Source organism: Cydia splendana, chromosome 15 (genome assembly GCF_910591565.1).
Source record: "Cydia splendana chromosome 15, ilCydSple1.2, whole genome shotgun sequence".
Taxonomy (NCBI): domain Eukaryota; kingdom Metazoa; phylum Arthropoda; class Insecta; order Lepidoptera; family Tortricidae; genus Cydia; species Cydia splendana.
In genome coordinates this window covers 13,988,692-14,011,873 of record NC_085974.1, presented here as the reverse complement: position 1 = coordinate 14,011,873, position 23,182 = coordinate 13,988,692, and the positions used below count along the sequence as shown (strand labels likewise).

Genomic DNA, 23,182 nt, shown 5'->3' with positions numbered 1-23,182 from the left:
TACAATTTAAATAGAGCGATCTCATATTAACATGTGTTACCTTAATAACCCTTTTCCAGGCATAGTAAGATTTATCGACCACATACGCGCCACTAGAATTTCAACTTTAGCATTCCGATTTAAGATTCAAATTAGATTGCACTTTCGGGAAATTTGAATTGTCTTCAAATGAATCATCAAAGCTGGATTCATTGGAATATATTTGGATTTATCGGGAAAACCTTGTAGATTGGTGCGGCCTGGAAAAGGGTTAACGACCCTTGAACACTCGATTACAGTGATGTTCACTCAATTAAATGGAAACATGGGATACCTACGATAGAAACATGACAAATTATGCTTATTTCAATAGTTACCTAATATGTATTGTTGTCATTTATTTAGTGGATTGACGGTTGTTACTTGCTACTGATAATAAATTAAATAAAAGGGAATTTCTATCGATTTGATAGCGGCAATTCATTTCACGGTTTGAGTTTGCAGTGTGGTGCGTCACTTTCGTTTGCCATAATATTAAGGAAAGATCCCCCGCTGCCTGCAAACTTGCGATTGTGGAGAGGTGTAAAACAAAATGTGGCTTTCCAGGCTCTTATGCTTCAAGTGCAATAAGGACCTTTTCGTATGAAATTCCAACTAAAATTCTGATAGAATGGTCCTTATTGCAGATGAAGCATAAGGACTCTACTCTGATGGAAAACCACAAATGTTTGGGCAAGTCTCGATAACAAACCAAATCAATGATGACCATGGCAGCTTATGGTTTTATTTGGTTGAGTGTACATCAAGGTATAATGCCAACAGTAATATCTAGTCATATTATTTGCTGCAATAAATCGCAAATTGATTTAAACTGTGATTTACTTTAATGAAATTTATTTTGTAATACAGGCATATTTCTATTTTATTTTCATGTTACTTTACGTTAGAGTAATTGGCAAATGTAATGAATGAAAATAGCAATTTTGATAACACCGGCAGAGTAATTTATATCTAAAGATAAATTATAAGTTTAGTGCGATCAGCATTAGAAATATTCACTCGAATGTCTACAAAAGTGCGACAGAGAATGTATATAATAATATAATCATATTGATTGCAATTTACCTACGTAAGTACGCTATTGTCTATTTTGGGCGAAATGTCCCAGAATTCTGTATAACCTCTACTACTGTAATGTATCTATGCATGGTGTTCCGGACATTTTAGAGTCCTTTTCGATAGTTTAATGAAATGTAAGGGGTACTGTCCTTGCCCGTGTCATGGGACGCACACAAGGGGCTATTCATAAATTACGTCATTTCAAAATGTTGGGGGGGGGGGGGCTACTGGACATCGGATGATGGTAGCATGACGTAGGAGGAAAAGGGGTCATTCGAAGTATGATTTTAGGGGGGGGGGGGGGGGTCAAAAAACGTCAAAAATAGACGACGTAATTTATGAACAGCCCCCAAGGGCACAACAGGATGTTATTTAAAACTATTGTAAGTTAATGTATTTATTTCTGCCAATACCTACAGATAATGTAGGTAATTAAATTAGGGTCGTTGGAATTCGAAATTGTTATGGACGGTTGTGTTCACTGTTCACACCCTGACTGAATGCAATGTTCTGCACATGTCGACTTTTTAGTTTATAAAAATTCTTGCCGTTCGAAAATGAACTTTATTATAAATTATAACAGATACCATGTACGTTTGTTTATCGGGGAATATCGTGTAAACATCGGGTTCTCACCAAATTTACAAACAATCCCACGGAGAACTAGTTATATTAAACTTTATTCTTCATGAAACATGGTTTCTTTTATAATGATTTAGATCAGCGGTCGGCAACCAGCGGCCCGCGAGCCTCCCTGGCTATTTTGTATGTAATATTGACAAATGACAATGTCTGATAAAGTCATAAATATTAACTAAGTGCGGCCCGCGTCCACTTCGTTAACTGCTATGTGGCCCTTGGCTGCTAAAAGGTTGCCGACCGCTGATTTAGATAACTGAGTGCAATCTTGATAAACAGTCGACATGTCGGATAGGTACTAATTGGAATGTTAATGCTATTTATATTTTATATAAGTTTCCTAAATTTAAAAATATATATTGCCGGTTATTCAAGGTTGTAACAGGGTAATTTGGTATTGTAATACGAATTACTATTAGAAGCACAAAATTGTATTAAAAAAAGTTGATTATAAGTACCACATATTGGTATCGGTTTTACGGATTCAATGTCCTAAATTTAGTCGTGAATTTAATTATTAAGTAGCAAATTTTCATTATATTTGAAGTTCTTCGTAATTCTGTAGTGGTAGTGGGTAAAATAATATGTATTCCCTAGTTACATTGTGACTAGAACAGAACATATGTTTCCAACTGCGCTACAAACGAATTTAAGTCGTATGCCATACGTATAAGGTTGTTATTCCTCCATTGCAGCTGAAAACTGTTCTCAGATCACTAGTTACCTAAACAGAGTGCAAAGTATTGTTTAAGAATGTCGGTTTAATATTCTTCCGTTGTAAATAGGGGGCTAATTTAAACTTTATATAAATATTAGTTCACCTTAGGGTTTGTGTTCATAGACCAGAACAGGTTTATTAGGTATTGTAACAATCATGATAATATGTATTGTATATAACAGTGGAGTGTAGATCATGTATATTCTTCATAATTATCTATGAAATATAAATATTTTAGTTAATTCATATTGCAATGGGAAAAAGGACCTTAACACTAAAAAAATAAAATGTTGTGGATAGTTATACATAACATAATATACACTATAGGTACATTAGATTTAAACATTAATCTTTAGTGCCATTTGCAATATTTTTTCTTATAATACTTATATGATCCCTTCAAATTCGTTGAGTTTTAAAAATTTCACAAGTACCTAGTAGGTTTTTGGCACTTTGTTGTGAAGAAAAAATGTTGTCAAGTCTTCCCAACTATATGTATGCAATGGGATTGTTGCCTATGACAATTTAACGAGTATATATTTGTTTTACCCTATAGGTTACTCCAGGCCAGTTTAGAGTCTATTATTTATAATTTTATCATATTTACTTTTTAAAATTTGTATGTATTTAGACTGGCTCCTATTTCATGAACGACAGCAGCTAGCTACCTAGGTATTGACCCTATCACCATAGTGAGTATGCTATGTATACAACACTTTTTTTATGATTACTGTCGCATGTGAAATAGGGGCTGAACAAGCCCCATATCTTGCATTCCTTAGCCCCTTCGGGAGAGATACTCTCAGTAAAAAACAATGTTGTAAGGTGTTTTTAGATTCAACTGTCTAATTATGTTCCAATAATATAGTTTTTACAAATATAGCCATTTAAATGTGTTAGAAGAAATAGTCTCCTTAATGTGAAGTGTTTGATGTATGGTATCTAATTGTTATAGTGTAAGATTGGTGCATATTCCATAGTACATTGAATATTTCAATATTAGAAATCTCTCCCAGTGATTCTGTATAATTTTCTAACTTAGGTGTAGCAAGTTATTCCATGAATGTTACCTTTGGTAAGACCCAGGTATAGTTTTGTAGAGGTTTTTGGGAACTCAATAAAAGTTTACAATGGTTTCAGTGTTTTATTTTTACTTAAAATGCATTGTAAAAATGGTACATAAATATGTAATGAAAATATTGTGATACGCCTAAAATTACTGAAAGTCCACTCAATAAATACCTATTTTTAAGAGCAACTAGGCTTCTTACATTTTAGATACTGTTCTGATACCTAAGAGACTCAAACACTTTTCCATAATTCTGGCAGTGACTTCGCAAAGCATTAGTCTTTCATAAATTATCTTAACAATCTTTCCATCTTTGTCTTTCTCCACACAATAACATTTATCATAGAATTCGGTGAATGCAGATGAGATCTCATACAAGTACTCACAAAGAGTATGTAAGAACAAGTCGTTGGATACTTTAAGGATTACTTCTGGGAATCTAAGAAGCACTTTACCAAGTTTTAACTCAGCCTCATGAGATAATTTTAAGTCAGATTTTTCCACTTGAGCCAACAGATCCTCAGTTGAGACCTGAGCTGTGCGGGCTATGGATCTAATGCGGGTGAGAGCATACAATAGATAGACTGCAGTATTACCTTTGTCATCCAACATTTTGTCAAATGAAAATATGTAGTCATTGATTCTATTATGAGACAGGTCAGCATACTTGATGCAGCCATATGCCACTGCCTCCTGTGCTTGCTTCAATTCTTCAGGTGTCAGTACTTTATCCCGTCCTTTCTCAATGAGCTTATCCAGAGCCCTTTTCAAGCCCTCATCGAGGAGATTAATAAGTTTGATGGTGTCACCTGACCTGGTTTTGAATTTCTTTTTATCCTCTCCCAATACAACACCAAAACCTACATGTTCCACTTTTTGACCTTCATTTAAAATACCGGCTCGGCGAGCACAATTCTCTATGAGCGCAAAATGACCATACTGGCCCATATCAGTGACATAAATAAACCTATCTCCTTTTTCCTCTTCTACCCTCTGTTTTATAGTAGCCATGTCAGATGTATCATAAGTGAAACCACCATCAGATTTAACTATTGTTAAAGGTATGCCCTCATGGTTCTCACTTCCCCACATGATTAACCTTCCCTCATCTTCTTCTAAAAGATTTTTCTGCTTTAACTCATCTATTACAACATGCATCCTAGACTGGTAGAATGATTCTCCGCGGTCAATAATTGTAATATCAAGGCGGTCATAGATATACTGGAACTCACGGCGAGATACTTCACAGATCAGCTTCCAAGCAGCAATGTATTCTGGATGGCCAGACTGCAGGTGAACGACACAAGTGTAAGCCCGTTTTTTAAAAACTTCATTCTCATCAAACCTCTTCTTAGATTCTTTGTAGAATGCTTGCAAATCAGAAATGGGTGGAGATTCATTTTTAAAATTAGGGAACTTGTCTTGTAGATGAGCAATCAACATACCAAACTGTGTGCCCCAATCTCCGAGGTGATTAATGCGGAGGACATCATGGTTCAAGAACTCAAGTACCCTGGCAATACTATCTCCAATAATAGTAGACCTCAGATGGCCCACATGCATCTCCTTAGCAATATTTGGTGACGAGAAATCAATAATGATCCTCTGCCTCTTCACGGGTGGCGGCTTTACTCCATCTCGGAGAATGCAAGTCAAAACATGCTCCGCAACTTTCTTATTCAAGTAAATGTTGAGGAAACCAGCTCCGGCTACTTCAATGCGTTCTATAATTGGTGACGTTGGAGTTTTATTTAATATATTGTTAGCTACTTCCCTTGGGTTACTTTTTATATTCTTAGCCTTTAGCAGCTGGGATATTGGCATGGCCGAATTACATTGGTAGTCTCCAAACTTCGGATTATTACCGGACAGGGTAATTACAACTGGCGCGTCTTCCAAATCAGGGTAAGCGGACGTAATAGCTATTTCGAAAACGTTTTTCAGCTCATCTAGGATGCAGATGGTGCCTTCTATAGAGTCGATGTCATTGATTAGAGTGGGCCGCTTCCTAGGCTCTTTTTTGGTCGACTTACCAGCCCCAGAGCTCTCGGCTTTCACAGCGTTCTCCAGAATAGCAAGACGATGCTTGAGTTTCTCATTTTCAGACAGAAGTTTGTCAAGCCCGGGATCTCCTATGTAACTGAGATCGCCTTTGGCGAGTTTTTCTATTTCATCCTCTATTTCTTTCGTCTCCTTTTCAGCTTTACGAGTTCGCTCTTCAAGCTGTTTTACGGTTTGGTCTGCCGTGGACATTTTAAATGCACTTTGAATGTAATATCCAGGATTTTAAATTAAAATTGTAAGCATCAATATTCGCTACCTTCGCTACGCTATTTATAGTTTTATAGGTTTTAGGTTATTAGCCGCACGTTGACGTTTAATTACAATGTAAAATGACAATGACATGACAGCTAACTTCTTTGCTTTCTTGTTTTGCAAAGGGATTAAATCATTAGATAGAAAGGGAAAGGAATACATTATACCTATGACAATATGTGTCCATTGACCACGCAAATGAACGTGTAGCGGACAGCTGACAGAAGGGACTCGTTTAGAAATTGATAAAAAAATGTATGGACCATAAACGGTTGTTCTTAAAGGTGAGTTAATGGTGAGTTAGGTCTCGTTTTTAAAAGGCTAGTAACCTGTAAGCGGCTATTACAGACTTTCACATAATAATTTTAAGAAACCTTTTTATTGTAAAAGAAAATGCTAACATTGGAGAAAATTTACGTACCTACCTCATTGGCAGAAATGTTACACATTTTCAAAGTCCAGCTTAATACGTCTCTTTTAAAAAATATAGTAACTATAGCAACCAAGGTCAAACAAACAGCGGCAAAATATGTTTCAAAAGTGGCAAGTGTGAATAATGATAATAAATTATTAAACAGGCATAAAACCCTTACAACAATTTTACTTATGTAACAAAATTTATTTTGTTAACTTTATCGTTGCGTTGTTTACAACGTAAAGTTCAGAGAATACCTAGTAATGCGTTTACTGCGTCTTCTTTAAGTACCTACTTGAATACGGAGAGCTATATTTTTTCTTTTTTCTGATGGCTGAAGAATGGCTCAGGAACACAAAAGGATGGAAGCGCTTGGATATTCAGACAAGGACGGAGAAGTACCATTCTGGCTGGAGGACATTACCAAGTAAGTGTGCCTAAGTGTGTTTTTTTTAAATATATTGTGCAGACATGATTAATGACCCCGTGTTTGTATTGGTTTTGCGTTCAATAAAGTCATTTTAGTACAATGGTCCACTTCCGCGTTTCAAGGTGACGTTGGGGCTTAACGGCTAGTGTACACAGTTTTCTAATAACATATTTAACAGTTTACTCAAAGAACTCCTGGTATTAATAGTAGATTTGAAAAATAGAGAAAGTCGTTTTTAGAACTTCTATATTTACCATTCAGGCTGGGAGCTTTTATTAGGTAATTAATTCATGATAGGTAATTCCTATCTAATCTTATCAATAAGTTCAGTAGCCTACATCCAGGGTCGAACTGATTAATTTAATATTGTGATGATTATTACTTAGACTTTTGATCGTTGTAATCTGTGATTTATTTAATCCTAAATTAAATTATTAGGCACCTAAATAATCATGATAAACTAGCGGCTCTGTGAGCTGGAGACCTCACGAACCAAAATGACTCTAAAATTTTTGAAAACTTTTCTATAAGGTAAAGCGAAAATTTTTCACACAAACGAAATTCTGTTGAAAAATGCGATTAGGTGAAAACAGCTGGACAGCCGGACATACAATAGCCCAGGCTGAAACGGAAGACCTTTTCTTTCGCTCGTTCATAATAACAATATTAATAACAATGCACGTAGGCATTTACGGTCTAAAACACTTAAGTACCTACTTTTGAAAATTTTGCGTGTGGTGTATGTAGAATCACCCTAAATCCTTGCCATTTTCGCAGGCTTGGGTAAACTTTCCCCTTACATTAACCATTTCACATATTGCAGGGAGATGAAAGAGACGCATATAAGAAACAGCAACGAATCACCTCCAACCCTCGACAAGTCCAAGCTTAACTATGGCAAGCCTCAGACTCACAGGTATGGAGGAGAAAATTAATTATAATAATAGGCCTTTTCATCTGTGTCAGATGTTTTAAGCAACATCCCGGTAACGACACTTAGGAGAAAATTAAGCGCGCACATAATCACTCCGATAGTGGGTTTTAATGTTTGCAATGCATGGAGTTCCATACAAAGTGACCCGTTTACATTGCTCTCGAGTGTAGTATAATATGTAGGGGAGATGTGGGTATTAGGTCCTTACCTATGAAATTGGCGTTTTTGTTCATAGATATAAGTCTGATCCTAGTTTTTTTTTTTTTACAAAAGTACATACACAATTACAATAAAACTACAGTGCACTCAATAAACAACGATTTTACATACAATTAATTGTTATTTTTTATTGTTAAGTGTTCAGAATTAAGCCTTGAAAATAGGTCTTTTCATGTGCTGTCGGTTCGAGTATTAAAATTACTTATATTTTTCTAATGGTACCAATTTTCAAGAAATGGAGATATTGAAAACATACCTTAAAGGTGTCAAAAATTACTGGAAAAATTTTGTTTGGTTTGAATTAGCCATCAAAAAAATATCCGCAAAATTAATTGTATGGAAATTCGTGTTTCGTTGAAATTCTCCGAACAAAACGCCAATTTCATAGGTAATGACCTAATATAATGATCCCCTTAAGGGAGAAACTTTACTGTGTTCACAGTTGGAGACAAAAACACAAGATTTAGGTCTTTATGAATAGTCCATTTACTTAACTAAGTAACTGCATACTTATTTCTCGTGGTTTTTATATATTTAAATTATTATGTTATGTTTTCTAATGGTTTAGTAAAGGATCATTTTATACATAGGTAAGGGGTCATCCATTAATTACGTCACACGTTTAGGGGGAGGGAGGGGGTCAAGAAAATGTGACATATTGTGACATGGGGGAGGGGGGAGACACAAACTTTGTGACGTCACTTTAACTTCATCAGTAACCGAAATTTTTTTTTAAGTTATTTTATTCGCTGTACATTTAAATAACAAGTTTTTAAAACGATAATCGTTTTTATTCTTTTAATTTTCTTTCCTAAGCAGTTTTGGGTTATAAAATTACTAATATTTATATCGTCAAAAATATTTTGATAAAATATTAATAATACTTAGGTACTTACTTAATTCGATTTGGCGATTTCGTAGAAAAAATGTGACGTCACACTAGGGGGGAGGGGTTTGCCAAATGTGACCACATGTGACAAGGGGGGGAGGGATCAAAAAACCTAGAAATTCGTGTGACGTAATTAATGGATGACCCCTATGTATAAAACGATCCCTAAGGTAGAGTTAAAATAATCACAGATGATTCCTTTGTTATATCAAGATTTCTTCGTCTTAATCATTTAAGTCAGTCGATTCCAGCGTTTCTTTATTTTCAGAAGATGACGAGTGCTATTTTTTTTTCTATTTTGGTCTTATTTTTAACGCCGTCAGGGGCACAGATTTTGCTTGCTAATTTAAAAGGCAATCCATAATTTAATCGCATTAAAAGCCCTTAGCATTTCTTCCTAAGGTCATTTTTTCGGAAGTATAGGCTTTGTGCACATAAATTCGCGACATGATACCTATGTTATGGCCTGTACAGGAAATGCTCATAGTAAATTACTTAGGGGGTAAAATGATTCCAGGGATCATTTTACGCCTTCGAAAAGGGATCATTTGACCTCAAACACCAAATTTGAAATAGGTATCGACAAAAATATAAGTTTCAAATTCAACTTGCTTCAGTATAAACATCCTTAAAGTATAGATAAACATCATTAAGATCCGACGAATATATAGAATAAAACGCAACATGCTAAAAGTAATGGAATTCGGAAAATAGGCTACCGTAGATTAGACGTATATGTTTTAATTATTTTCTAATAAAATCACGCTACGTGCTCATACCGCCATAACACTTTAAGAGGCAACTGGCGGGGTCACGGGGAAGACGTTTAATGCATATTTAGATAGATGGCATCAGTAGTTGCTCAGATAAGAGGGGGGATCATTTCACCTTGAAGGATCATTATACACGCATCTCCCCTACATCCCACACCCCAATTTGGGCTTTTAAGATAACATTTGGTAAACAAGAGAAAACTTCAAAGCATCTCATCTCGATGACAGGTTAACAAGAAGGACATCTTTGGACACCACAATGGATTTGCTAACCAAATCTCAAATGCAGCCGCTTGCCCATTCCGCGGGCACCGTTCGGTACAATAAAGGTAGGCCTGGACTAATTCCCACTACATATTTTATGAATAACACCTCTTGTCGTGCGATCTCAACAACTCGTAGTTTCCCCTCTCGGTTGGAAGGTCAGATGGCAGTTGCTTATATTTTCCATAGCCCCTTTATCGATAACCACCAAAATTGTACACACAAATCCATCCATTTTATCTATTCAGGCTACTCCCAGAACGGCCGACGAAATTATCGCAATAGTCTTCTAGACTGGGACGACACCAACGGTTCATCCAACGACTTCCTCTCCGATTTGCTCCCGCACTACGTGACGCCCCGTCATCGCAGGGAAGATCACGACTTTAAGGATGTCATACTGGGGGCGAGTGAGTACAATCCTCCTTATTCCTTAATCTACTGGACCGGAATGATTCCGTTCCTCTCCTTTCACTACGTGACACCCCGCCATCGCCGCGAGAATCAGGACTTCAACGACATCATACATGGGACGAGTGAGGAGATACAGCAGTCTGTAATAAATCTACTGGGCTGGGATGATTTAAACTGCAACACAGACGTACTGGAGACGTAACAAGACAACGGCTTTGTACTGTCTTTTCGTCTTCTAACCTGTTGAGATTGAGCATGATTTGTGCAACTCTATTTAAGGTCTATGAGTATTTAAACGATGCCACTACAAGTTAAGAAAAATATATCCAGCAGTATTAAGCTTTATTCCTTAATTTGGTTAACTTCACAGGACAGCAAGACATAAGAATAGGCCGAACAAAATCTAACGATTCGTCATCAAGCATTCACACTGGCTCATTAAAAAAATACGCGAGTTACACCACCAATCCACCAAAGAAACCTGCATCACTGAGTTCTGTGTCATCTTCAAGAAATACCGAAACTAAAAGTACAAAAGAGTGGTTAAAAAGCGAGTTTGTGATACCCGAATTGCCTGAAGGGAGGTTGCTGGAACTGAAGATATACTCCAACTGGGGGGACAAGTACTTGGTTGGATTGAACGGCATAGAGCTGTTTAATTCGGACGGACAACTAGTGCCAATCGAAAAGGTAAGTTTCTGTTTGGCGACTAACATGTTTCTAGTGCAAGACTGAAGGATATTCTAGGTAAGCAGACAAGATTGAAAATTACAGTGAATGCTTAAAGTTTCCATGTTGCAGCAATTGGTAATTTAGAGGAGTTTTTTACGACTCTGTTGTACCTTACTCTACTTTCGTAAGTTGGTGATTGAGTGAGTGTTAAAGGATCGCAAAAAACAAAAACCCCTCTCTCCCTTCAAAAAATCCTGCCCTACACAAAAAAAAACTTCTGCAGCCTTCTTCAGCTAGAATTACACCCACATCTCCGTCTGAGATCCACTGAGTCAAGTTCTTCATGAGAATTACCCACGTTCGTTTCGTCATCGTCGTTTTGTTGTTACTATTGCTAAGAGGAATATCTTACTGTCTATAGGTATGGACGGATTCAGAAGCCGGCGATACCAAGCACGGTCGCCCCGATGCAATCGTGGATGGAGTGGTACGAACAAGAGACGACCGACATTGCTGGACGACTCCAATACCAAGGAGTGCACCCGTAGTGCTTAGTTTACTCTTGGCTAACTGCGCGACTATCGCTTTGCTCAGAATTTGGGTACGTAGCAATTACTAAAACAAAACTTATAAACTATATACTACTAAATTAAGTTATACACTAAATAAAGTGACACTTGACACGAATTGAGTAATAATTTTCGGTTCCTCCATCTAGGTCTAGTTTTAGACCTATTTGACGACGATTTTCTTCATATGAGGGTATTTTTCAGAACTATAACAAGTCCCGCATATACTCTTCACTTGGGATCCGCTTGGTGCAGATCAAGTTGGATGACCGCGTCATATTCCACGGAGAAGTTGCTCGCGCGAGCGGCGAGCTCAAGGGCCTCCTTCCTACGTTTGGTGACGTAAGTATGAAGGGTATTCTGTGGGTAGGTCATCGCCTGAGCCATCAATATCAACCATACATGGCGAGGAAAACTGAATGAAATTTAGTGAAACAAAAAACGCGGCGCAAATGACAGAAAATTATTGATACACAGTGAAATTTTACGATAGCATCATCATTCATCAGCCAGTCTAGAGCGGTCTTGGTTTTATGGTCATTGAACTTTACCAACGTCTTAAGTCTAAGTACTTACCCACTCTGATTCATTCTGTGGTTTCGATGCCACCTTACGAATAACTGGACCGTTCCAGACCATTTCGGGGTTAAACACTGCACCAGCTATGTGACGTTCTTAAATTTAAAGAATAAGACGTCAACACGAGAACTGCCGTTTCAGAGTTCAGACAGAAAATTCCTCTTACAGACGATCCTCTTCACAAAAGACCCATCCATCCTCGAAGCCATAATGGTAAACGACCGGAACTTCCAAGCGCTCATGCGAGACAACGAGCCCAGCGACATCCCAGCCGACATGAGGCCTCCTACAGCCGACGGGAGGGACGGACTCAGTCCGATGCTGAATGAATCCTGGGAAGAGCAGAAGGAGACCAAATACGTGGCCAAGAAGATTAAGATAACGCTCATGTCGACTTGGGGACAGAGGAATCTGATAGGGCTGACAGGTACGCTGTTCGTTATGGTGGCACGATTTTTCCATTACAAAAAGCGTATTATACGTGGGAAGCTAAAATGCGTTGCGTTGACAATCATTATATCCAGTACTTGGTCAACGTAGTTCTAAGTTATGCGGGGGACAAAGCGATATTGTTGTCGTTCCACTACAGTTAGCTAGAACTGCTAAAACCCCGCCACCCGCACACTTCATACCCGCTCCCGCTGTCTTTCGTCACCCGTCACCCGCGGACCAAGGGAGTGTCGTACGAATTTGTCAAGCTAATAGTTACCATTGTCTGTAATTCCAGATAAACTTGATGTTCTGAACCAAATTTTTTTATGTTTCTGTTATTAAATATATTAAGATACCTTTTCCCATCCCCAGGAATCGAGATCGTCTGCTACAGCTCCGCCATCCGCGTGCACCGCGCCTACGCCTACACTTCCCACATCTCTGAAGACCGCCTCGACCCGTCCAAGATTCTTGACTGCAAGAGCTTGTTCAACGGACGCAACATTTCCACGGACTTTGAGGATATGTGGTGCACTAACTTTGTGTCGGGGAACATGTTTTGTCATATTGTCATGGAGTTGCCGGAGACTAGTGAAATCACATGTAAGTTTATTGATTAGAGTTTGATATGGACACATTTTCTGTATACTAAGGTATAAGTCAGCCTATATCTCCGAAGACCGCCTTGGCCCGTCCAAGCTTTTTGACTGCAAGAGCCTGTTCAACGGACGGAACAATCCTACAGACTTTAAAGATCTCGCACTTCTATAGTTCGTCGTACCCAAAACACACTATGTAATATGTTCGCAATAAATGCTTTTGACTTTGAATTTGATCGCAGGACATCTATAGTTCGTTTTATTTAGCATTAGAAAGAACTCGAAAGAAGGTAAGCGATCTTGACATGTCTTTTAATTGAAAAACGCTTTTTAAAAATCAGTAACTATTACTTTTGAAAGCAGAAGAATATAAATGATCGTATTAGATTCATAATTGTTACATACTTGCCGTAACTTATTTTTAAAATGTGTTTTTCAATTAAAAGACACATTAAGATTGTTTACCCTATTTCTAATGCTAAAAAAACGAACTATAGCGTTGACTCGCTCCTTTGTGTTTGAGCATGACTTTGAGCCCATGCGTGAATTACGCCTTCGAGCTCAAAGCCACGAAATTGTATTGGTACTAGGTACTATAAATAGGTATGCGTAGTGATGAACCGCAACTATATTTAAGATCTGATTTAGGTATTCGAATCTGGAACTACAACGCCAACGTGGACCTGTCGTACATCGGCGCCAAGCACTGCCGCATCTCCCTAGACGGCAACCCTCTTCAGAGCCGCCCGATATTACTCCGACGGGCCCCTGGAGATACCTGCTACGATTATGTACAGCAGTTGGACTTGCAGGCTGAGGATCGGTAACGAACTTACCTTTGTTCAGATTTTTAAAGCATTCCTGATGGGCACGGACGGAAATTCTTTACGCTCATGTGAAGTCGCGTGTCAAGTCAGCGACTGTCGCGGTGTCACTTTCATATTAGATAAAATAGAGATCTTTATTTGCATCCAATGTAGATTCTTAAAGAGTAATTCTCATAGATCGCCGATTCATATTCTGGCATATGAGTGGGCGGCAATGCATGTGGTTTGTGTTCAATTATACTATAGGGTTAACGGTTAATTACGAGAAAAGGCAAAATATTATTCCCACCAACAATTTTGAAGCATTTCCAATTAATTTCCATCTTAAAGTTATGTTTACCTTAATATTCTCCCCTATCAGGTTAGAGAACCCAAAGGAACTCGACTACACAGAGCTGTCCTACAACGGCGGAGGAGAGCCGAGCGCGCCCACCGGCTTCGTTCTGCAGATCAGCATATTCTCCACCTGGGGCGATGCGTACTACGTGGGGCTCACGGCGGTGGAACTGTACGATCCTATGGGGAACCTCATACCTGTTACTGAGACCAGTGAGTGACCTAATATTTTTTTTTTCAAACGTCAATGAAAACGTTCAGCTATTTTTTGAATATTCCATTTAGAAAGTAGAGGATTCACAAGTGAGCCTGCGGTTACATTTCTTCTTTCCGTTTGGAGTTTGTTACCATCTTCGCTAGGCACTATAATATATGAACCCAACCATAAAATACTAATACCCGCTTAGACATTCAGATAATGGCCTCACAACAGCGCCTGGGTGTAACGGTTGATATGTTTTTGTCAGATGTGTGCGCGCACCCGGCGAGCGTGAACGTGCTGGACGCGCGCGCCCTGGACGTGCGGACACCCGACAAGCTTGTGGACGGAGTCGTCTCTTGTGACGCGGCGCACTCTTGGCTAGCGCCCATCTTGCCGCACACACTCAACAGGTATTTAGTATATTTACTACGTAAAACTACAATATTTACTTACTTAGTACCTACTACTACTTAATCTATCTATCTAGAACTATCTACTTTGGCTAGATAAATGGTCTTAACCCGTGAACTGTTGCAGGGTATTTTTCGTGTTCGATGCACCAGTATCAATTTATGGGATGAAAATATGGAACTACGGCAAAACTCCCTCCAGAGGCGTCAAGGAATTTGGAGTAAGATATTTTTTTTATTACGGTGGAGCGCAGTTACGTTTAATACCAATACATTGGAATCCAGTTTTTACTCTGCAGTTAATGCGAACACATGCACTTTTGCGCCTCGTCATTCGCCTCGCCGCTCGCAAGTTTTGCGATTTGACACTGGGTTAACGGTTTAACCGCTTAACCCCGGGTTAGTGGGCCTAAAGTTTAGCACATAAAGGTTTGAATAATGCTGCAGGTGTTGATCGACGATTTGCTTCTGTTCAACGGCACGCTGGACTGCGCCAAGCCCGGCGACACGCTCGCGCCGCAGTGGATCTGCCTGCTGAACAACGATGACGACTCCACGCCAAGGTACTCCTTTTATGTCTCAGACCTCACTTCCACCTTAGCGGCTCACAGAAAAATAAAATTTGCTCCCTTGTGACACAATGTCATGTCCGCCGCACATGACCTTATTGGTCATTGTCTGATGGGAGACCAAAATTAACATGAATGAGTGTTTGTTGCAGCCCCCCTCCACGAAGCACCACTTCGGGCTCGCGCACCGCCGTGGACCCCGCGGCGCGGCCCTACACCGGCGTCAGCCACCACAGACACTGACACCACCACTATTAACATTCTTATCATATCAGTCGAAAGATATGCACTGCTAGATATCGGCCTACCTCAAGGGCGACTAAGCTGGTCGTATGATTCGCCTTCTTGGGGGCCTTTTTTGTGCGTCCGCTTCGCTGTCGCCAACTCGCCACTCAAGAGACAGACCCAGCGACCATATTAGGTTCTATGAGCAATGTTCCCCACCCACTGCCTCATTGAGGCTGGCAACTCTCAGAGCTACGTCAACGTAATTGTTTTTTTCTTGACTTGTGGATTGTGGATTTCGCTAGCTGCAAGGGCAATCCGTTTTAAAAATAAACTTAAAAACCCTACCACAAAGAACCCTGTCGTCGCGATAAGGGTAAAGGCCCCAGTACACAATGGGCCATCGCCGGCCACTCCAAGGGACGCAGCCATGCGGTAGAATGAGATAGCAATATCACTTGCTCCCTCTAACGCATAAATGCGTCCCTTGAAGTGGCCGGCGATGGCCCATTGTGTACTGGGGCCTTCGGCCAAGCGCGCACCACGATTTTAATTTTTGCGACACGATTTTAGAATCGCGCTGTAATATATCGCAGAAAATCCACTGCGCGCACTGCGATGAAAAAGTCGACGATTTGTTCATTCTCAACATGGATTTCGTACCAGTCGCTTGTCGTGAAACGTGTCTTCTTATAGACACAAAGGTGATCTCCTTCTATTTCCATAATTAAACGGTCAACATCAAGCGTCTCATCTTGTGGTTCCATTGGAGAAGCAGGTTCCGATATGTTGACGCTTGGAGAGCCAAATGCCGACTGAGGTCCGGGGTGCGATTTTATAATCGCAGTGCGCGCGGGGCCATACAGCTCCGTATATGCTGCAATTCACTTTAATTGCGTCGCGAGCAGTCGCGGAAAAATGTGACAAATCACAATTTTAAAATCGCTGTGATTTTTTTGTCGCATATGCGCGCACTGCCATATAAACACATACGTTACATTTCTGCGACTAAATTATCGCGCGACAAAAAGTCGTGGTGCGCGCTTGGCCTTAAAGAAAGGTTTACTAATGTCATAGAAGGTAGGATCCTATAGAAGATGGTATACGCGTGCCTCCGTGAGGGACAAAACATACGCAATGCGACACTATATGATTGGTCGAATTTATTTGTTGCCCACCATAATCCATACTAAATTTACGGTGGGGAATAAAAAAAATTGTGAGCACAAGGACAAACAATAAGCGCTTTCGCTGCTACTCCTACTGGAAGATACATTATTTATTAAGATTATCCCGTTCGGTCATTTCCCCCCACCCCTCATGCCAGATCCAGTTATATACTAGATTCATGTTTTCTCTTGACTTGTGGATTTCGCTGCAAGGGCAATCCGTTTTAAAATACTTGCCATAACTATTCCAAATTTTAGGTACCTACATCAAACGATCTTTGAGAAAAACGCACTTAACCGATTTGCAAGACCGAAGTGATTCCATAAGAGCACCGCGAACAGTTTTGTGCGGTGCTCTAATAAACTTAAAAACCCTACCACAGAGAACCCTGTCGTCGCGATAAGGGTAAAGAAAGGTTTACTAATGTGTATTTCTAGAGTAGGCGCACTCTTGTCTCATAGCTGTTGCCCCCTTTTGACGTTAAGTTTTGAATATGCGAATCTAGGTACCATCACGCTCCGCGATTGTTGCGCCATTTAGGGGCCTAGCTAAATTGGTTGTTCAATACTTACGCTATAGAATTTCCAATTTAGCAAGAACTCTAAGCGCCACTTGCACCATCCCACTAGCCGGGGGTTAAGCAGTTAAACCGTTAACCCAGTGTCAAATTGTACTGGTAACCATGTAGTGGCGGATTTTCCCTAAGGCCCAGTAGGCCCGGCCCTAGGGCGGCAAAATATTAGGGGCGGAAAATTGTGACAAAAAGTTTCGCTTAAAATGTAGTCAATATGATGGGTGCTGCGAAAGGGGCGGCTTTAGGGCCCTACAGGGCCTGGGGCCTAGGGCGGCAAAGACTACAAATCCGCCACTGTAACCATGGTAACTACAGGTTTAACCGGTTAGCCCCGGGTTAGTGGAATGATGCAAGTGGCGCTAAATGGCATAACAATCCCGTGTGGTGACTGTACATAGCTCGTTACTATATGTCATTTCTATCAAAACATTTGACTTAGGGTGGTTTTCCATCTGTCTAATATCTTGGTCAAATGTCATTGCGTTTCACTCATTAGCAAAATACATATTGGACAGGTGGAATACCACCTTTACAACCAAACTCCAATTGTATAGATATGTTTTTGTTTAATATATACCGACGAATATATTGTCACTGTCTAATGGCTCCTCTACACGATGGGCCAGCGCCGGCCACTCCAAGGGACGCATTTATGCGTTAGAGGGAGCAAGTGATATTGCTATCTCATTCTACCGCATGGCTGCGTCCCTTGGAGTGGCCGGCGCTGGCCCATCGTGTAGAGGAGCCATAATAGATTAGACTTTATTGTAATGTATGTTTAAATACTGATGTGAATTGAGTGGAGTTCTCTGTGAAGCATAACCTAGCGCTGATATATTTTTAAATAGAACACCTAATTTCCTACCGATGTTAATCAAAACTTAAATTAGTAATTATAAATCAACATAGTTCAAATTTAAATAAGTAGACTGCACCAGCCAAATATTAGTTGTTTTTTTATATACACAATAAACTAGTGTAGACTTAGGTTAAGCAGGAAATGCAAGTTAATAGATCTGTTTAATAAAGTGAATTATTCAAAAGTATTTATGTTCAATGTTTAGTCAAATAGTAAGTGTACAGTATCGTAGATAAATTCGTTGTAACATGCGTCCCTGTCTAGATTTTTTGTACCAATAATAAATCAATGATTTTTAAACCATTTGTGTTCATTTAGTACCTTTTTATTTTTCTTATCATATTGCACAAACAAATCTTATAAAATATTAAACTTACTTATGTAATACACACACATACGAATCTTATAAAATACATAATTCTAACATAAACATACAAAACGTTAAATTAAATACAATTTAAGAAATAATAATACAATTAATAAATAAACAAAAAATTCGAATGTCATGAGTCATGACATGAACAATAAATATTGAGATTAAATTTCATTAAAACATAATTTACACAACACCCAGAAAACGATACCTCACGCGTCGAATGATTGTACAGAAATGGAAGATTTTTTAGCAGCATGCGGGAGCAGGGCCATCAGCACCAGACCAGCACACCACCGACACCTTCGAAAATGGCGCAGCCCACCAATGGTTGCAACTTTAATGGGGTAACGACGCAAACAATGCCGGTAAGGTAACACACCGATGACTAAGTATTCAGAAATGGAACTATCGCAACGGCAGCGACGGAAGGATCAGCAAATAGTGGCCAACTACCTCTTGAAGAACGCACATGGGGTAATTCAGACTTCGCAAGGTCATCTCATCACAACCTTCGCAAAAGCCCTTGGAAGCTATTCTGTAGACATGATAGGGGATGCGGCACAAGAAGGGAACACTGGCACATTATCTATATTAGTAAATCTAAGCAATGGGGACATAACTCAGAACTTGGACGTATTATTCGAAAAGATCAGCATAAATGCGAGAGCATTACATGCTTGTCTTGCTTGTTGCAGTACCTTCTTAGCGTGGAGCTTGGTGGGGGGTTGTAATATATGACAGGAACACGTTGGCTTTGGAGAGGAACCGGTGCCGGGTCTACAAAAAGATACGGATCTGTCACCAGAAGAGACCCAGGAAATGATTATCTCTCCAATTCAAGACTTGTCTTGCTGTTTGTTGACTCGCGGCCCTTTACGCCGGGAGAGGAAAAGAGAATACTAACCAAAACACCAGAAGAGATGCAGGAAATGATTATCTCTCCAATTCAAGACTTAAAAAGTAAAAGTAAAAAGTAAAAAGTAAAAAATATTTTTATTGCACAGAAAGAATACAGTGGTAACATAACAACACGAGTTACTGATAAGAGTTGTGCATAACCAACTTGACATTCAGAGATTCCAGGAGTCCCCGCACTAGGCTAGGCCTGTATCGCGGGAGACCAGATGTACATTGTATGTCATGCAAGTCAACTTAAGATAAGTAAAATAATTTTAATTATAACATTTTTAAAACTATGTAATCTGTTATAACATTACTATTAATTTTTGTTTCTAGGTTCAACTTTAGTATCAGTTAATAATATCTTAGTCTAATCAGTTATTTTTATACCTATATCTATTAAAGTCTTGAGTTAAACAATTTTTAGAGTTATCAAATTTTAATCTAGTTTAGTTAGTTTTATATTTATTCCAGAATTGTTTTAAACAATTTTTAGAAGTAATGTCTCAGTCTCATTATAATCAAGTGATAATAACCAATTAAAAAGTAACCTTTTAGCTACATGCACAGTGCAGTTAATTAATTCGCTCTGGAACTTTACGGCCGTATTATAGATCAAAGAGCTAAGGACGTCGCCAAATCGTCTCCCAAAAGCGGTATTTACCCTCGGGATAGGTAATTTAAATACGCGTTTAGAAAGTAATTCCGCATAATTTTCAGACTTAACAGCGTTTCTATGTATCGAAAGACAGACTTTATGTATGTAGAGCTGGCGGACTGTGAGTACTTTAGCTTCTTGGTAGAGGCTGCTTGTCGAATATCGGAAGGGCTTTTTGAGCATTACCTTTAAGACCGAACGTTGAGCTCTTTCAGCCATTAAGATTGACGTCTTGGCGGCACTGCCCCATACTGAGATGGCGTATGTGATTAGAGACTGACATAGGGATATATATATATATTTTAAGAGTATCAAGTCTGCGGAGTGTCTAAGTTTCTTAAATATGTACATCGTTTTTCTAATTCTGTTAGAGAGACATTTTATATGGGCTTTGAAATTTAAGTTTTCGTCTATGAGTAAGCCGAGATATTTGACAGAGTCGGTACGACATATTACTTCACAAGAACATGATAGTAAGCTATTGAAATTATTACAGTTATGAATTTTGATTAATTGTTTAGATTTAGAGGGACTGGAAGCGGCAGATTTATGAAAACACAGGAATTTAGTCTTTTTGCTATTTAGGGTTAGAAGGTTATTTCGTAGCCAGCAGGCGACGTTACTCATACCCTTTTCTGCTGCAGCAAAAACACTCTCCCAAGTATCACCTTTAAACAGGATCACTGTGTCATCAGCATAGCAGATTATTTCAGCGTGGGAAAGGGAAATGTTGTGAATGTCATTGATGTAGATTAAGAATAATGTAGGACCAAGCACGCTCCCCTGCGGGACCCCAAATTCCACTTTATCCAGCTCGCTCTTGTGGCAATCCACTCTAACCAGTTGTCTCCTGTTCAATAGATAGCTTTCGAACCAGTCCAATGACACGCCCCGTATCCCCAATTTTTCAAGCTTTTTAAGGAGTATTGGTATAGACACAGTGTCAAAGGCCTTGGCCAGGTCCAAGAAGACGCCGATGCAATTTATGTTATTGTCCAAGTTGGCAGAAATTAGATTGGCCAAGAGCGAGATGGCATCCTCAGTGGACCTATGTGCCCTAAAGCCAAATTGTCTCTCAGACAGTGCTCCACTCCTTTCTAGGAACCTGATGAGTCTGTTATTGACCAGTTTTTCCAGAATCTTCGAGAGTACACTGAGTAGGGATATAGGTCTATAGTTGCCAGGTTCATTCTTAGGTCCGTCCTTATATATGGGGGTGATAGATGCTATTTTCCACTGTTCAGGAAAGTGACCCGTACTTAAACTTAGGTTATAAATATGTACTAATGGTTGCAATAATAAGTGGCCAACAGATTTGATCAGATCGCCGCTGATACCATCCAGGCCCGGCGCACTATTATTTTTAAGCTGCGAGATAATATTCCTGATTTCATTGACATTTGTAGGGTGCATGAAGAAGGATTCGGCGGGACTTTCTGTTATGTTTACCTTGGCGGCCAAAGACTTCTCACAATCCCCAGTTTGAGCAAAAGATGTATCTGCAAGCTTTTTACCCGCCGACGAAAAAAAGTTATTGCACCTATTCAAGGACTGCTTGGGGTCACTAGGATCAATTAAGTCAGCGTGTTGAGTCGGTTTTTTTGGGATGTTGCATATGTTTCTTATCGTGCTCCACAGCTTCTTGGGGTTTTTGTTATGGGTCAAGAGAAGGCTTTGTTCGTATTCGTGCTTTAGCTTCCTTAGAAGGTTGTTAAAGAAATTTTTGTACCGGTTGTAAGTTACTTTTGAAATTTCGTCATCTGGATTTTGCCTTGCCTTTAGGTGTAATCTGTCTCGATGCCGAGCACATCGAAGCAGCCCTGGCGTCATCCATGGTTTTAATGTAAACTTCGTTCTACTTATAGTTACTTGCCGCGTGTTATTTTCAACTGCGGATCCGAAGGTTGACATAAATAAATCAAGAGCGAGGTTCATGTCGTTTGCCTCCAAGACCGGGGCCCAGTTGACCAATGAAAGTTCAGCAGCAACGCCACCAAAGTCGATAAGTGATCGGAGCTTATTCTTAACTACTGGCCTGGATCGGGTTAAGGTGATTCCAACGGCAACCATCTTGTGGTCTGTTACATCTGTTTCGCAAACCATACCTACTACTTTAGATTTCGATCTGACAAAAATGTGGTCTAAGCAAGCACGCTCTCTAGTGGGTTTACTTATGGCTGACGCTAAACCATGTTCGCTCATGAGGCACAAGTATTCAGTAACATTAGCTCTGTGCACATCATCTGAAAGTATATCGATATTAATATCGCCAGCAATAATAAATTGCTTCGTATTATTGGAATTGCTTATTAATTCATCCAGAGCGAGCATGAAGTTGGCAGTATTCTTAAAGGAAGGAGACCTATATAAACCCAGAACAGTTAAACAATTAGGTATGTCAATTTGGAGGCAGCAGGCTTCATTGAATGGAGGTTCGCACACGGTAGCGTTCCAAGAGGTTTTTATATAAGCTACTACCCCCCCCATTTTGGTTAATATTACGCTTAGAACAGTAAGAGACATAACCCGGAATAACAAACAGCAAGACTTGTCTTGCTGTTTGTTGACTCGCGGCCCTTTACGCCGGGAGAGGAAGAGAGAATACTTACCAAAACACCAGAAGAGATGCAGGAAATGATTATCTCTCCAATTCAAGACTTGTCTTGCTGTTTGTTGACTCGCGGCCCTTTACGCCGGGAGAGGGAGAGAGAATACTAACTCAAACGCCTGAAGGGATTGAGTACATATTCCGAAAGAACGGCCGGGAGATTCGATTCGGGATTTCGTTCAAATCCCAGCCATTTATATTGCCCGAGCACTGGTATTTCAGGGAACACTGAAAAAGCGAATGGAACGCAGGAAGTGACGACTGAAGAGACTTTAAGAAACTGTCATAAGGACTCGACGCGAGAAACATAGTTTTTAGAGTGTTGTATAAATTTATCGACCTCGATTGATATGTTCTAGTTCTAGTACAACTTGTTCCTGTTTATATAATTTTTGTTTATTCTATGTATCACAAGAATGTTTAATGTAAAATGTATCCA

The 23,182-nt window shown here is 39.5% G+C and overlaps 2 protein-coding genes across 2 annotated transcripts; one reads left to right on the top strand and one right to left on the bottom strand.

Moving 5' to 3' along the window:
• Nucleotides 1-3,585: 3,585 nt before the first annotated feature.
• On the bottom strand, nt 3,586-5,861 carry LOC134797736 (arginine--tRNA ligase, cytoplasmic). The gene has a single exon (XM_063770091.1). It carries the CDS (start codon nt 5,775-5,777, stop codon nt 3,723-3,725), a length of 2,055 nt encoding a protein of 684 aa, XP_063626161.1. The 5' UTR covers nt 5,778-5,861; the 3' UTR covers nt 3,586-3,722.
• Nucleotides 5,862-6,297: 436 nt separating this feature from the next.
• On the top strand, nt 6,298-15,875 carry LOC134797715 (katanin-interacting protein-like). The gene is made up of 15 exons (XM_063770065.1): nt 6,298-6,682; nt 7,509-7,601; nt 9,729-9,829; nt 10,013-10,174; nt 10,549-10,868; nt 11,272-11,451; nt 11,624-11,761; nt 12,167-12,425; nt 12,803-13,033; nt 13,678-13,852; nt 14,218-14,405; nt 14,660-14,804; nt 14,932-15,025; nt 15,252-15,367; nt 15,526-15,875. The coding sequence occupies exons 1-15, from the start codon at nt 6,597-6,599 to the stop codon at nt 15,614-15,616; spliced, it is 2,379 nt and encodes a 792-aa protein (XP_063626135.1). The 5' UTR covers nt 6,298-6,596; the 3' UTR covers nt 15,617-15,875.
• The last annotated feature ends 7,307 nt before the right edge of the window (nt 15,876-23,182 follow it).